Source organism: Cryptomeria japonica, chromosome 8 (genome assembly GCF_030272615.1).
Source record: "Cryptomeria japonica chromosome 8, Sugi_1.0, whole genome shotgun sequence".
Lineage (NCBI taxonomy): Eukaryota > Viridiplantae > Streptophyta > Pinopsida > Cupressales > Cupressaceae > Cryptomeria > Cryptomeria japonica.
Genome location: NC_081412.1, coordinates 582270610 through 582282996, shown reverse-complemented (window position 1 = coordinate 582282996; position 12387 = coordinate 582270610). Strand labels below are relative to the sequence as shown.

General features: G+C 33.6%; 1 protein-coding gene across 1 annotated transcript; it reads right to left on the bottom strand.

Annotated features, from left to right (window-relative positions):
• Nucleotides 1-5544: 5544 nt before the first annotated feature.
• Nucleotides 5545-6345, bottom strand: LOC131857809 (transcriptional regulator TAC1-like). Its single transcript, XM_059210537.1, has 2 exons — nt 6240-6345; nt 5545-6113 (listed from the first exon to the last, which is right to left on the bottom strand). The coding sequence occupies exons 1-2, from the start codon at nt 6343-6345 to the stop codon at nt 5545-5547; spliced, it is 675 nt and encodes a 224-aa protein (XP_059066520.1).
• Nucleotides 6346-12387: the final 6042 nt, after the last annotated feature.

The window sequence follows — 12387 nt, the reverse complement described above, 5'->3', positions numbered from 1 at the left end:
CAATCTCTAAAAACACTACTCATAAGGTTCATAAAGGCTGCAGGAGCATTTGTCAACCGAAAGGGTAACACCACGAACTCATAATGTCCATAATGAGTTCTAAAAGCTATCTTTTGTATATCTGTATCCCTTATTCTAAGCTGATGGTACCCAGACCTGAGATCAATCTTGGAGAAAAATTTTGCACCTTTCATTTGATCAAACAACTCATCAATCCTAGGGAGTGGGTACCTATTCTTGATGGTGACTTTGTTCAACATTCTATAATCAATGCATAATCGTAGTGTACCATCCTTCTTCTTGATGAATATTATGGGTGCTCCCCATGGTGACACACTTGGCCTAATTAGACCCTTGTCCATTAACTCTTGCAACTACACCTTTAGCTCGTATAACTCCGTGGTTGCCATCCTATAAGGTTCCTTAGATTGGGGTTCAGTCCCTGGATCCAAGTCAATAGTAAAATCAAACTCCCTCTTAGGTGGCAATCCTGGCAATTCCTCTGGGAAGACATCTTGGAACTCTTGAAGGATAGGGTGTGTATCAAGTCTCGTGTTATCCTCCCTTAGATCCTTAATGTGCACTGAGTAAATATCACAACCTTTCCTTTGGGCCTTTTTAAGTTGCATTGTAGAAATTTGTCTAAGTTGCAAAGGCTTCTTATCCCCTTGTATCTTTACTTGAATGCCTAAGTCATCAAAACACTCCACAAGTTTATCCTCACAATTTACTATAGCCTTATGCTCGGTCAACCAATTGATTCCGAAGATGACATCATAACTTCCTAATGGAGCTACGCAAAGATTTACTTCAGTGAGGAAGTTGGGAAGTAGTAATTCACTGCATGCCAAACATTGGTCTACCCTCCGCTCTGCCCGGTTCCCATATTGAACATTCCAAGGTTTAGACATATAACCAGGCTTAACATTTAACTTAGATACAACTATAGGATCCACAAAACATTCAGTAGCACCTATATCTATAAGAATGGAAACTGCATGACCAAAAAGTTTACCATCAAGCTAGATAGGCGAGGCTTGGAAGTCTGCTTGGCGATTGTCAACTGTGGCATGAATCTGGTGATGTGGTTGTATTTCTCTTCATTTTTCCACTGTGCATTGATCACACTGATTAGTATAATGCTTTCCTCCATAGATGAAACACCACCTCTGGGTCCCATCTTATACTTTGGCTTATCCTTCCCATTGTTATTTCTATCATTGTACCTATTATTGCCATAATTATTGTTTCCTCTATTGTTGAAGTTCTTATTGAAGTTCCGACCCTTATTGTCCCTAGTATTGTTCCTCTTCAGGTTCCTAATATGATGAGTTACATCCTTCTGATTATTATTCTGAAACTTTCTCTTCTTTAACTCCGAGTTTTTGTTATTTCTAGCTTCATATATCTGTATTAACTTTTGTTCTTGCATAGTTGCCTTCTCAAATGCGGTTGCCATGGTCTTTGGACTATGCATTTCCACTTCTACTCCTATTTGCGGTCACAATCCTAAGATGAACTTGCGGATTCTAAAGTTCTCATTTGTCTGGTATTGTGGCACATACTTTAGCAAGTGTGAGAATTTTTCCTAGTATTGAGTCACTGTCATGTTTCCTTGAGTTAGTTTTTGAAACTCCTTTATCTTACTATTGAAGAAGTGTTGTGGGAGCCACCTGCTTCGAAAAAGTTGAAGGAAAAGGTTCCAAGTAAGTTCTCCGGGTTGAAAGTTATTTTGTGCTCTCTCATTGTCCCACCAAGTAGCAGCTTCTCCTGAGAATTGGTAGGCAGGCCATATAGCTTTAGTCTCATCAGATAAGTCTCTAAGCAAAAAGTACTTCTCCATCTCTATGATCCATGCCTCTGCACTATCACCTATGGTTTTCCCGTCAAACTTTGGTGGGGTTACTTTCTTAAGGTCTTTGCCTAGTTCTTCTGATATTCTGCCTCTAGGAGGTTCCACTTCCACCCTGGGTAGTCTCACTTCCTCTACTCTGGGTATTTCATCTAACTCAATCCTAGGGTTCCCATTAAGAACCCTTCGTATATCTTGTTCCATACTATCCATTCGGGCTCCCTGATGATTGAGTAGTTCAAATATCTGTTCCAACTTCTCATTATTGTTGGGTCCACTATTGCTAGGTCCATCTTTGTTCCTTGTTTGCACCATGTTGGCCTATTAGGTATCCTAAAAGTCAACAAACTAAGTCTTAGCATAGAAGGCTCAAGGTCCTAGTTTTTAAACCCTAAGCTCTGATACCAAAATGTAAGGACCCGCTTGTCCTAACCCTAGTTAAACCAAACTTAAACTCACTATTTTAATTAATTATTAAATTAACCATTATTGCACATGCAAAAGCAATAATTATTAACATGAAAGTAATAGATAAGTAACTGAACAACCATGCAAATCATAAATAACATGTACGAATTAAATGTGCATGTGATTAATAACAATCTAAAATTATGCATGAGGTCCAATAGAATGCAAACCATAATTAGTTACGATGTCGAGTTACGTGTGCGCATGAGTAGCGTAAATCATATGCATGAAACTATTACGAATTAAATTAACATGCAAAAACTCATAATTAAATAATCTACCAGATAATTAAATATGATCATGCTTGCATGCATACATGAAAACTAATCTAAGAGAGTAAATCATGCATGTTAGTGGGTTAGTATGTTAGTAGCCTTTTTTTCTTCTTTTTTTCTTTGTCAGTTACATTGCATGGCAACTTTTTGTTGCTTTACATCATGTGACCTTTATAGGTCCTTTTTCATAACCTCTACATGCGACCATTCTGGTCTTTACAATGAAATAAAATATACATCTTTAATTATTACATAAAATTTTATCTGGAATCTCTGACTTTCTTTGTCTCCGGATGTGTCGCCTCCATTTGATCTAGATAACCTCCTCTCACAAACCGGATGATGGACATATGACCCAGGCTTTTTATCCGCCCAACCCATGAAGATTAAGTTTCCCGGTGCTCTTGATAAGCTCCCATCCCTCATGACGAAGTATCCTAGCAAGCCGGGTACCAACTGGTAGTAAAGGAATCCTGTGCAATCATGTAGAACTAACAACCCATCCTGGTTAAACTAACTACATGTGTTATGGTAGGGAAAAAAATAAATAAATAAATATGATGGCCATCATTAGCCTATTGGGGAGGTGGAGAAAATCACCCTTCCCTGGTTAGCCCATAAACAAGCACTCTTGTTCCATAATCATCCCTCATAGACAGAAAAGTAATTAACCCTCCATGAATTAATGTCAGAATAATATTATTATATGTTTTCTTTATTAATTTTTATAAATTTTCCCTTTATAATATATTTTTCTCAAATAAAAATTTAATTTTAATATTTTCAATAATTCTAAATTAAGAATCTCTATTTAAGTTAGAATTTACCACTATCAAGACTTTCCAAATACAGTCGTAATGTTTCAGTCTTTTCTTAAACACCCAAATCCCAGTTTCTCTGAAATTTTTACAGTAATTAGTAATATTTAAAACGCAAAAACCTAGTAAATTTCCTGAAAACCCAGTTTCTCATTTTTAAGATACATCGAGAAGATAGTATTGAAAACACAACTGACACATCAAACAAACAAGCATTAAATCCACAATATCCAATTTTTAAAGAAAAAGATCAAATTAAGACTCAAATTAAATATGAAAAATAAATGAACCTGGCTGTGAGAAAGAAGAATCCTAGACGTTTCCCAAATTTCAGACAATCTCTTCAATCTACCTTGTCGACTTCATAGCAATCACACGAATCAAGAAGCTCAAAAAGAATTGGAATGATCAAATAACAGGTTTATTCCTATATTTATAAACATTGAATTCTCTAAAAATAAAATTTAATTGTTTGCATGATTAAATTCTTAAAATAAAACTAATTATTAAAATTAGAACTCACAAAATAATTAATTGTTTTTATTAAATTACAATTTGTTAAAGATTTAGTTTTTAAGAAAATAATTAATTATTAGGCTCTCACATGTCATCTATATTTTTAGTACATAAGTTTACTCCAACATTGATTTTTTTTTGTTCTGTATGCCTTGATTATTTATTTAAATTTATTAATTAATATTTTAATTAATTTCTTGAATTAATCTCATTATTTATTTTAATTAGTCCTTTAATTTTAGTATTTATAAGATATTATATCTTAAATATCTTTTATATTTTATAATTATTTCTAGCTTGATTGTAATATTAAATACTTGTATATTTAATAATTTATCCTTATTATTATTTTTATTTTATTTTATCAATATATTTTAGACTCTCTAATTTAATTTACTAATTGTTTATCTAATTGGTTACTTTGCACAAGGTTCCAATACTTAGGTTGCTACTGGTGAGCTAGAAAAACCCCTCCTCAGTCATATGTCCGCCTTCGACAGTTACCTTGCAACTTATACTTAACAAAAATTCGTCAGATCCCATTACATAAAAAAAAATCTAGCAAAATATTAACATCATTAAATATCATAACAACATTATTCATCATTATTAAATAATGACATCATATCAACAAAACATCATTATTAAGTATTATTAATCATAACAGTAAAGTAACATCATAAAATAACTAACCATCATCATTGTCACTAAACCACACAATGTCATCCATCATTATTAAAAGTTAATCAAAAGGTATCCAACATAATAAATAAATCTAATTGAGGTCTAGTTCGAATCGTAACAAGCTGAGTCTTGTGCTTAGATCATTAAGAGGTAATAACCCACCGCGAAGCAAAAACCACCTGTCCTCTTTTTTTTTTGTATTATTCTGCTCCGACCTCTTTTTTTCTTTTATTTGCCTGATTTTATACGAGGCGGCTGACCTTTTTTAAATTTCTTTCCAACAGCTACTTTTTGTTTATGTCTGTAACAACGGATGCTTTTCTAACATCCGTTTCAAATTGTCTTTTACAGGCGTTTTTTCCCTCTACTAAAATTAATAGACCACAAGCGATGTGCTTTTACCTTTGACTGACTCTGATTCAGATGGAGGAAATGAGCAAAAGCAAATAAATTGGTAATTGTGATCTATTGATCACAAAGCAAATGTCTTGATAGAAAAGGAGATAGTAGATCCATTATATACTAATTATTAACAGAATAGAACTACGTTCATGTGCATTCCATATCATTTCTTCTATAAATGATGAAAAACCAAATAAATCTCTAAGCATAAGAAATAGTATTTGAAATCATAATAGATTTTTATATGATTTTTATTGATTTGATCTGCTTAAGCTACTTTCTCAATACTGTTTTACTGAAAAACAATTATGTTATATAATTTTCTGTAACTATATATATAATTTTGTGTTGTTACAATTGTACTGTTTTATATGAAAAATAGCCCTTGCCTACAAATAGGCCCAACGGACAGCAAGCCCAACGGACATTACTGCTGTCATGGGAGTTTTATTGAGATATCAAAACAGCTGGACATAACTTACAGTGGTGCGTACTCAACTGTTCCAAATAATTGCTTACGGAAAACAAATCAAAGAATGGTGAAATATGGTAAATCAAGTCTCATTTTTTTATGGGGTTTTTGTCCAAGACGAAGTTCTAAGTCGACTTCCTCATCATCCTCCGAGGAACCCATCTCACCGCCATTAAATTTTATTTGGGTTTTTCCATGAGACAATTCACTGTAGGCTTTCAAATGAATCCTATCACAAACCTTCTCCCCAATATATTTTTGTCTATTGAGTCCTGTGCACAGCTGGGGGAGTAATGAAGACCAAACGGACTGATCAAATGGAAGTGTTAACGAAGATAGCGGAGAGGACGAATGAGGCCCCCGGTCACATGCTGCTTTTGAAGATCGGCTGCGCAGAGCTCGTTCTCGACGATGGACGTTCATATGACCGCCCAGCGCCTGCGCACGGCTGAACCCTCCATTGCAATACGCACATTTGTACCATTTTTGCCCCGGTAATGCCGATGCCGCTTGCCCAATGTGACGTGCGGCTACGCTACCCTGCTCTGAATTTTGATTAGCTTCCTCATTTTCATTCTGCTCAAAGTTCATCATCTTATCAGAATTATCATAAACAAAAGGAAGCACTGAAAATGTTGTTAACAGTGGTTCGTTAGTGACTAAATTTGATTTTTGAATGGCCTTTTTAAGTTATAATTGCGCGTGACTTGACAGTCATAATCCAGATAATGATAAATTGGCATATATCTAACATTCCTTTGACCTTCGTTGTATGAATCGTAATCCAAAAGACAAACAGAAAATTCCGAGCAAGTCTGCAGGGGAGAAAGCAACACTTGGCATCATGGTAATTGGCATTCCGTATAACCGGCCTCCAAACATTTGGGGATAACGAGGTTCTACTTGTACCCTATTTGGTTAACTTCGAGGTTTAATCAGATTGTCTTCGAAGGCACACACAACAATGAAAAGTTCATCTTTCAAAATGTGGTACGGTGTGATTAACATGCGATGTTAGTCGTGATTTTCAATCGTAGATTTTCTATGGGACGGCTAAGAATGCATAACACGTCTTGTTAGTCTGATTCGATCATTTTGGAGCCAGAATAGACACAGCCTGCAAGTGGTGGGTGGGAATCTCCTAGTTTGAATGTTTGGACTAGGTTTTTTTTCCATTTTTAAGTGTATTTTGGCAAATTTTAAATTAAAACAAATGTATGAATAAATTTCATCAAAATGTTTATTTCAATTTATGTTGAAATCAATTATCATATGAAAGCAAAAATATGAATCATATAGTTTATTTCTAATAAATTTTACATAGATGGTTTTTAATTCTAATTATTATTTTTAATAAAAAAGTAATTAATTTCACTTAATTTCTATCGTATAAATAAAGAATTTAATAAATTAGATACTTTTTATATCAATTTCAAAAAAATTGTCTATTTAGAAAAACCTTAATTAACATAATAATAAAAAATATTGTTGTGTCCATTAAATCTATAAATCCAACCTTTAACAATACTTAATATTTAAAAGACAAGTCTAAATAAATAAACGTGATGAATTTTTTATTGCAAGTTTAGGGCCTGCCCATAAAGAGTTTAAATTAAAATTTTAGTAATAACAGTTTGATGTTTCTTGTTCCTGAAAAGTACCTTAACAAGCTCTTCACTTAATTTCACGCTAAGATAAACATTTTCACTTTGATATGATAGTTGATTTCAACATTAAAAATTCTAAATGAATACAAATGTATTTTGGCAAAGGATTTTTTCACATGTCATATTTATGTGTATGTGTATATTCTAAAATTAGTGAGTCTTTATGACTTATAGTCCTTTTTGTATGTTGCTACAATTTTCTTTTATTCTCATATTTACTAGTTTAATATACTTTATTCACTTAATTTTGTAGCCTAATCCTCATGAATGTCATATTGTACTATGCCAATTACTTTCATTAATCAATATTTTCCTAGGATTGTATTACACCTTCTTTTAGTCATAGTCATGTTATTGATTAGTCTTCCATATGTTGATTTCATATTGCATCATGAGCTTCCATCATGTCATTATATTTTTCATATAAAAAAACTAATAAAAGTTGGAGCTAGTGATATCATGCCACATGTCCCTAAGTGTGAGTTCATAATGACTAGTTCAAATACTTATATTTTGTCCCAACGCCAATTTTATAGTTTGTGGAGATATAAATAACTATTGTGTGCACTACACGAAGTAGTTACAAAGGTCTTGTCAAGTTGTGATAGTTGAAAATATTTTATTACATAAGTAGTTCCTTTATATTGTTATTTAGAGTGAGGGTGCTACCTTCAGTTATATAATGTATGATGGATTTGACTCTTCTAGGAAGAAAGCATTGAAGTGGCAACCAATTTTGTAGCATCACATATGATTGTAGACAAATTATATATTCCCATTGCATCATAGAAGATATTTGCATTACAATTTTGAATATGGGTCTTAGTTCATATATGAATGTACATCATTTTAAGAGTACTTATTTTAACATATTATATTTCACATAGAGTGTCTATTAGGAGGGATATTCCTATTTCCTACAAATCCCAATCCAAATTTATCTAATTCATTAGCCACCATTTCAAGTTCATTAGCCACCATCTCAATAATTTTGAGGATAGTGTTTACAGTCTCATAAGAATTGTTGAATGTAGGTTATACAATGAACATATTATCAAAGAAATGCAAGGGATTAGTGAGAAATTGGCTAATGCCCTTAAAAACATTATGTAATTTGTCTTTTTTGTGTTTTTTGCTGGTTGTTCCTGGTTGTGTTGGGCTTTTGTGCTGGCTTTTGCCCAGTTCTTTGCTAGTTTTTTTGCAGTCTGCCCCATCTTGTTTCTTAATTCTTTTATCTTTTAAGGTTCTTATGTAAAGGGTTTCGGGGTCCCTTCAAAACCCATTTTTTCAGTAATAAAAAATGAACATATCAATGATTCTATTAGGTAGACAATTACTAAAGCTTGTGAGTCAAAATTGAGAATAATGTAGCATGTAGTTTTGTGGTATCTTTATCCTCCATTTTTAAATTAAAGGTGTCAATTATATTTTATTTAAATATAGATATATTGTCAATGACCCCTTGATCTATTGGTGAAAGTTGAATGGCTCCAAATGAGCCCACTAGGGATCAAGTCTTGTTGAGTGCAAAGGCTCCGACATCATAAGGGATGAGGCTGGGATTGTGCCCTACGCAAATTTGGTGGAATGGATACCCCTTTGTCCTTGGCTCTTAGCCGAAGAGGTTTCAGCCTATAGGTTGTGCCCCTATATTTGGTGGCAAAAAATACTCTATGAAGACCCTTACTAGGCTGGTGTGCTCGCGGGCTTCGTGCCTATAGGTCTGAACCTCCATTATATACATACATACATACATACATACATACATACATACATACACACATACATACATGCATGCATGCCTGCATGCATACATACATACATTTACATATACATATACATATACATATACATATGTATGGACATTGTTGTGTATAGACAATTCTAACAAGATTTTGGGTAGATAATATAAAAGGTGGATCAAACAACATGAAAAGATTCAAACATAAAAAAATCACCTAGACTAACCTATCAAGAATAAGAAGTAGGAGATTTATGTATGCATGCTTCATACATAGATTTTAGAGAGAAATGTCTATATATAGTTCTAAAGAATAGTTGACGATGTCATATTATAAATAGAAATTACAAGAATACAATGATTTGATTTTTATAAAAAATGATGCCTATATACTTTTTTCATTTTTAAAAATCTAGTATTGCCTTTTATATAATTCTGCAAATCCCTAAGGGGTTTAAACTAAACTTTTATAGAAAATTGATTTCCTATTTAACATTCTTATAAATAATTAAAAACATTAAACAAGAAATTAAACTACAACTTAATTAGAAATCAATTGTCGAAAAGAGAGGAGAAGAAGTTAAAACACCATATTTATCTTTAAAACCATCTTAAGAGAGAAAAAGTAGATTATTATTGTGGTAGTTCTCTAGGACATATATAATTTAGTAAATTAACATAGACAATGTGTGATATAAATGATATCAAGATAATCTAGCAATTATTATATTCAATAACAACATGTATATGAATGTAATCTATTATTTGTTTCATTCATATGATATATCGTTCATTTGTCTATACCTTTATGATCCTTTGCTTTTACCTATCATGTCTTGAAAATAGAACACATGATTATTCTCCTCAATTAGAGAATAACAAAAAAAAATAAATCCAATTGTGTTATTTTAATTAATATTTGAAGGAACAACATCTAATTGTTCTTCCATGAATTTTGTAAGATCAGTACAATGTTATATTTATATATTTTTATGCATAACCAGGTTCTCTAGAGTGTAAGAAAAAAAATTATCGATAGATAAAGTTGAAATGACAATTGATTAGTTTACATTCTATTTTTTAGTATATATAGATTGATTATGGGTATTTTTTGTGAATACAATACTATCTGTAACACTTTTAAAATCATTTAATAATATCTATGCTTTCTAGCTCTTCAACATTGTCAAATACTTATCCATAAAAGTTCATGTCTTTGTATTATAACTTTCATGGTGCATTTATATCACTTATCTTAGGACAATTTGCTCTACCTATTGCACCATGAGTTAAAAAATGGTTCATTTTCCTCTTCTTTTGTTGGTTGTCCATGCTAAGTTGTACAAATTCATGTAAATTGATAAATTTAATCACCATTTTGTTTAAGTGATTCATAATTAAAGTTGTCCCCTCTAAAGATTACATTTAGTATGCATTCATCAATTTTCTATAGTATTTGTCATCACAAAAATGTTATAAATATATTGAACTAGGAGGGGCTCAAACCTTTACATAACTACAAAACCAGCGAGCGAATAAAACCAAGGGCTCATGAGAGGTGAGGGTCCAAGACTGGAGTGCCTACTACCAAAAAGGACCGAAAACTAGGAAGCATCCAACACAACAAAGAAAACCCATAAAATAAACTAGAAAAGCCAACAAACAAAAAAAAATAAAACAAGACACACCCCCACCAAAGATATGAACCAATGTCCTACTTGGTGGGGGAAACACCAGCTTCCTATCCTGGCAAATTTCTTTCTCTTTTTCCAAAAAGGAGAGCTTCCTATTAGAACCTTTCCCAAAGGAGATGGATTGGAAATCCAAGATTGCCTTCGCCTTAGACACTGACGCCTCCAACCTAGTGGTAGTGGAGAAATCCAAATTGTGTCACTTTTTTTCTCTCCTCCTTACGATTTCATCTTGTATGGCTAGGAGAGTAGAGAAGTTCTTCTTAGTCATTTCCATGTTTCGAGAAAATATATCCTCCATTTTAATTTCCATGGAGTCCTAATTATCATGCAATGCCTCAACCACCTCTTCCAAATCCTTTGTGTCATTACCTTGATTTATTTTCTCATCAAATTCCTTCACTGTCTTCTCCAAACCTTCCCACTTTTCAACCATTACAACAAATTTACTCGCCGTCATCCAAGCACCCTAGTTCTTATTGTCCATATCCCAGTTCGAGGGTCTAGCGTCCACTTTAGTGAGGGCTTTGATGTTTTTGATTTATTTCTTTGCCATATCGAATTGTCCCAAAAGACAATAGATGGCAGGTTCATGCTTATTGAACCCCTTGCAAACTTCATTCACTTTGGCCACAAAGAGGGGAAATTCCTCCTTAAATAGAGCAGTAACAAGAGAAGAATGATGGGAGCCAGGGGAGATGAGGGGAGGGAGGACTAGAAACATTGTTCATAGAGTTGTCAAAGGTCCATTCAGACCCAATGGATCAAGAAGGAATCATCTGCTCCAAATATTGTTCAACAATTGCCCATTTTTAACAGAGCATTCACCAACACGAGGGGTAGGTTTTATTTATTTATTTAGCATTCCTAGAAGGGTTAACCCGAGTGAGATTTTTTTGGGGCTTCAAGGTTACTTTAGAATCTACTCGGTTTACCGGTTACTCAACATAGAGGTCCAGGATAGAAGGAGCAATGACATGGCCACTAGTTGGGATTAATCCTAGGTGAAATTATAAGGCATAGAATGAGACCTTGGTGCAATGGAAGGGTACCTTTAGATTTTACCACAACACTAGGCTGGGAAATGGATGAGAAAATCCAAAAGGGAAGTTCATTTTGATGTCATACCTTAAATGATTAAGCAAGGGAAACAATTGGGAGTGGAAGCGCTTAAACCGCCCATCTAGGGTGACAAATTCATTAAGATGAATGTCACCTCTTTCCAAATCATTAGCAGATCATCCCTTTTGAACCTACTTTTGAGATGGACAATATTATCACTCAGACCCAAACATATTTTGAAATCCTCTGTATAGTTTCTCTTGGGTTCTTTGGGAAGGACGTTCCTTCCACAACCAACCTAGTGGCGGCTACAATAGTCTCCATTGACACTGCAAACTTCAACTTCCCCACTTGGACTTCTCCATCCTCCTAGGACTGGGTAAATTGTTTTGATAATGAGGGATCGAAGTCCTCCATGCCTTCCATGTGGTTAGCTAGATAACCCTCAACCACTTTCTCCCAGAGAGCCTCATTCTCTTTGAATTTATCACAACTATCAGCCTCTATTTGAATGAAATCACCTCCCATAGTTATTGTAGCAAAATTAAAGCCATGGGATAAAGTTGGATTACATAAACTAGGATTACAAAAAGCACAATTAAGGGGGGTATTAGAAATATGGCTATCCCTTCCTTTAAAAAAACAAGTCAAGTTTATGAATTGATTGATGTACATCGTGGATAGGATACAAAGAAAAAATGTGATTTTCAAATCTTTAGAACTCATAGATTTTAATTGC

Excerpts from the sequence above, each read along its gene's own strand:
- LOC131857809 (XM_059210537.1), bottom strand. The coding sequence starts at position 6,345 with ATGCCAATTACCATGATGCCAAGTGTTGCTTTCTCCCCTGCAGACTTG. Across the intron at positions 6,114-6,239 it reads ACAACGAAGGTCAAAGGAAT|TGCTTCCTTTTGTTTATGAT; the intron begins GTTAGATATATG and ends CAACATTTTCAG.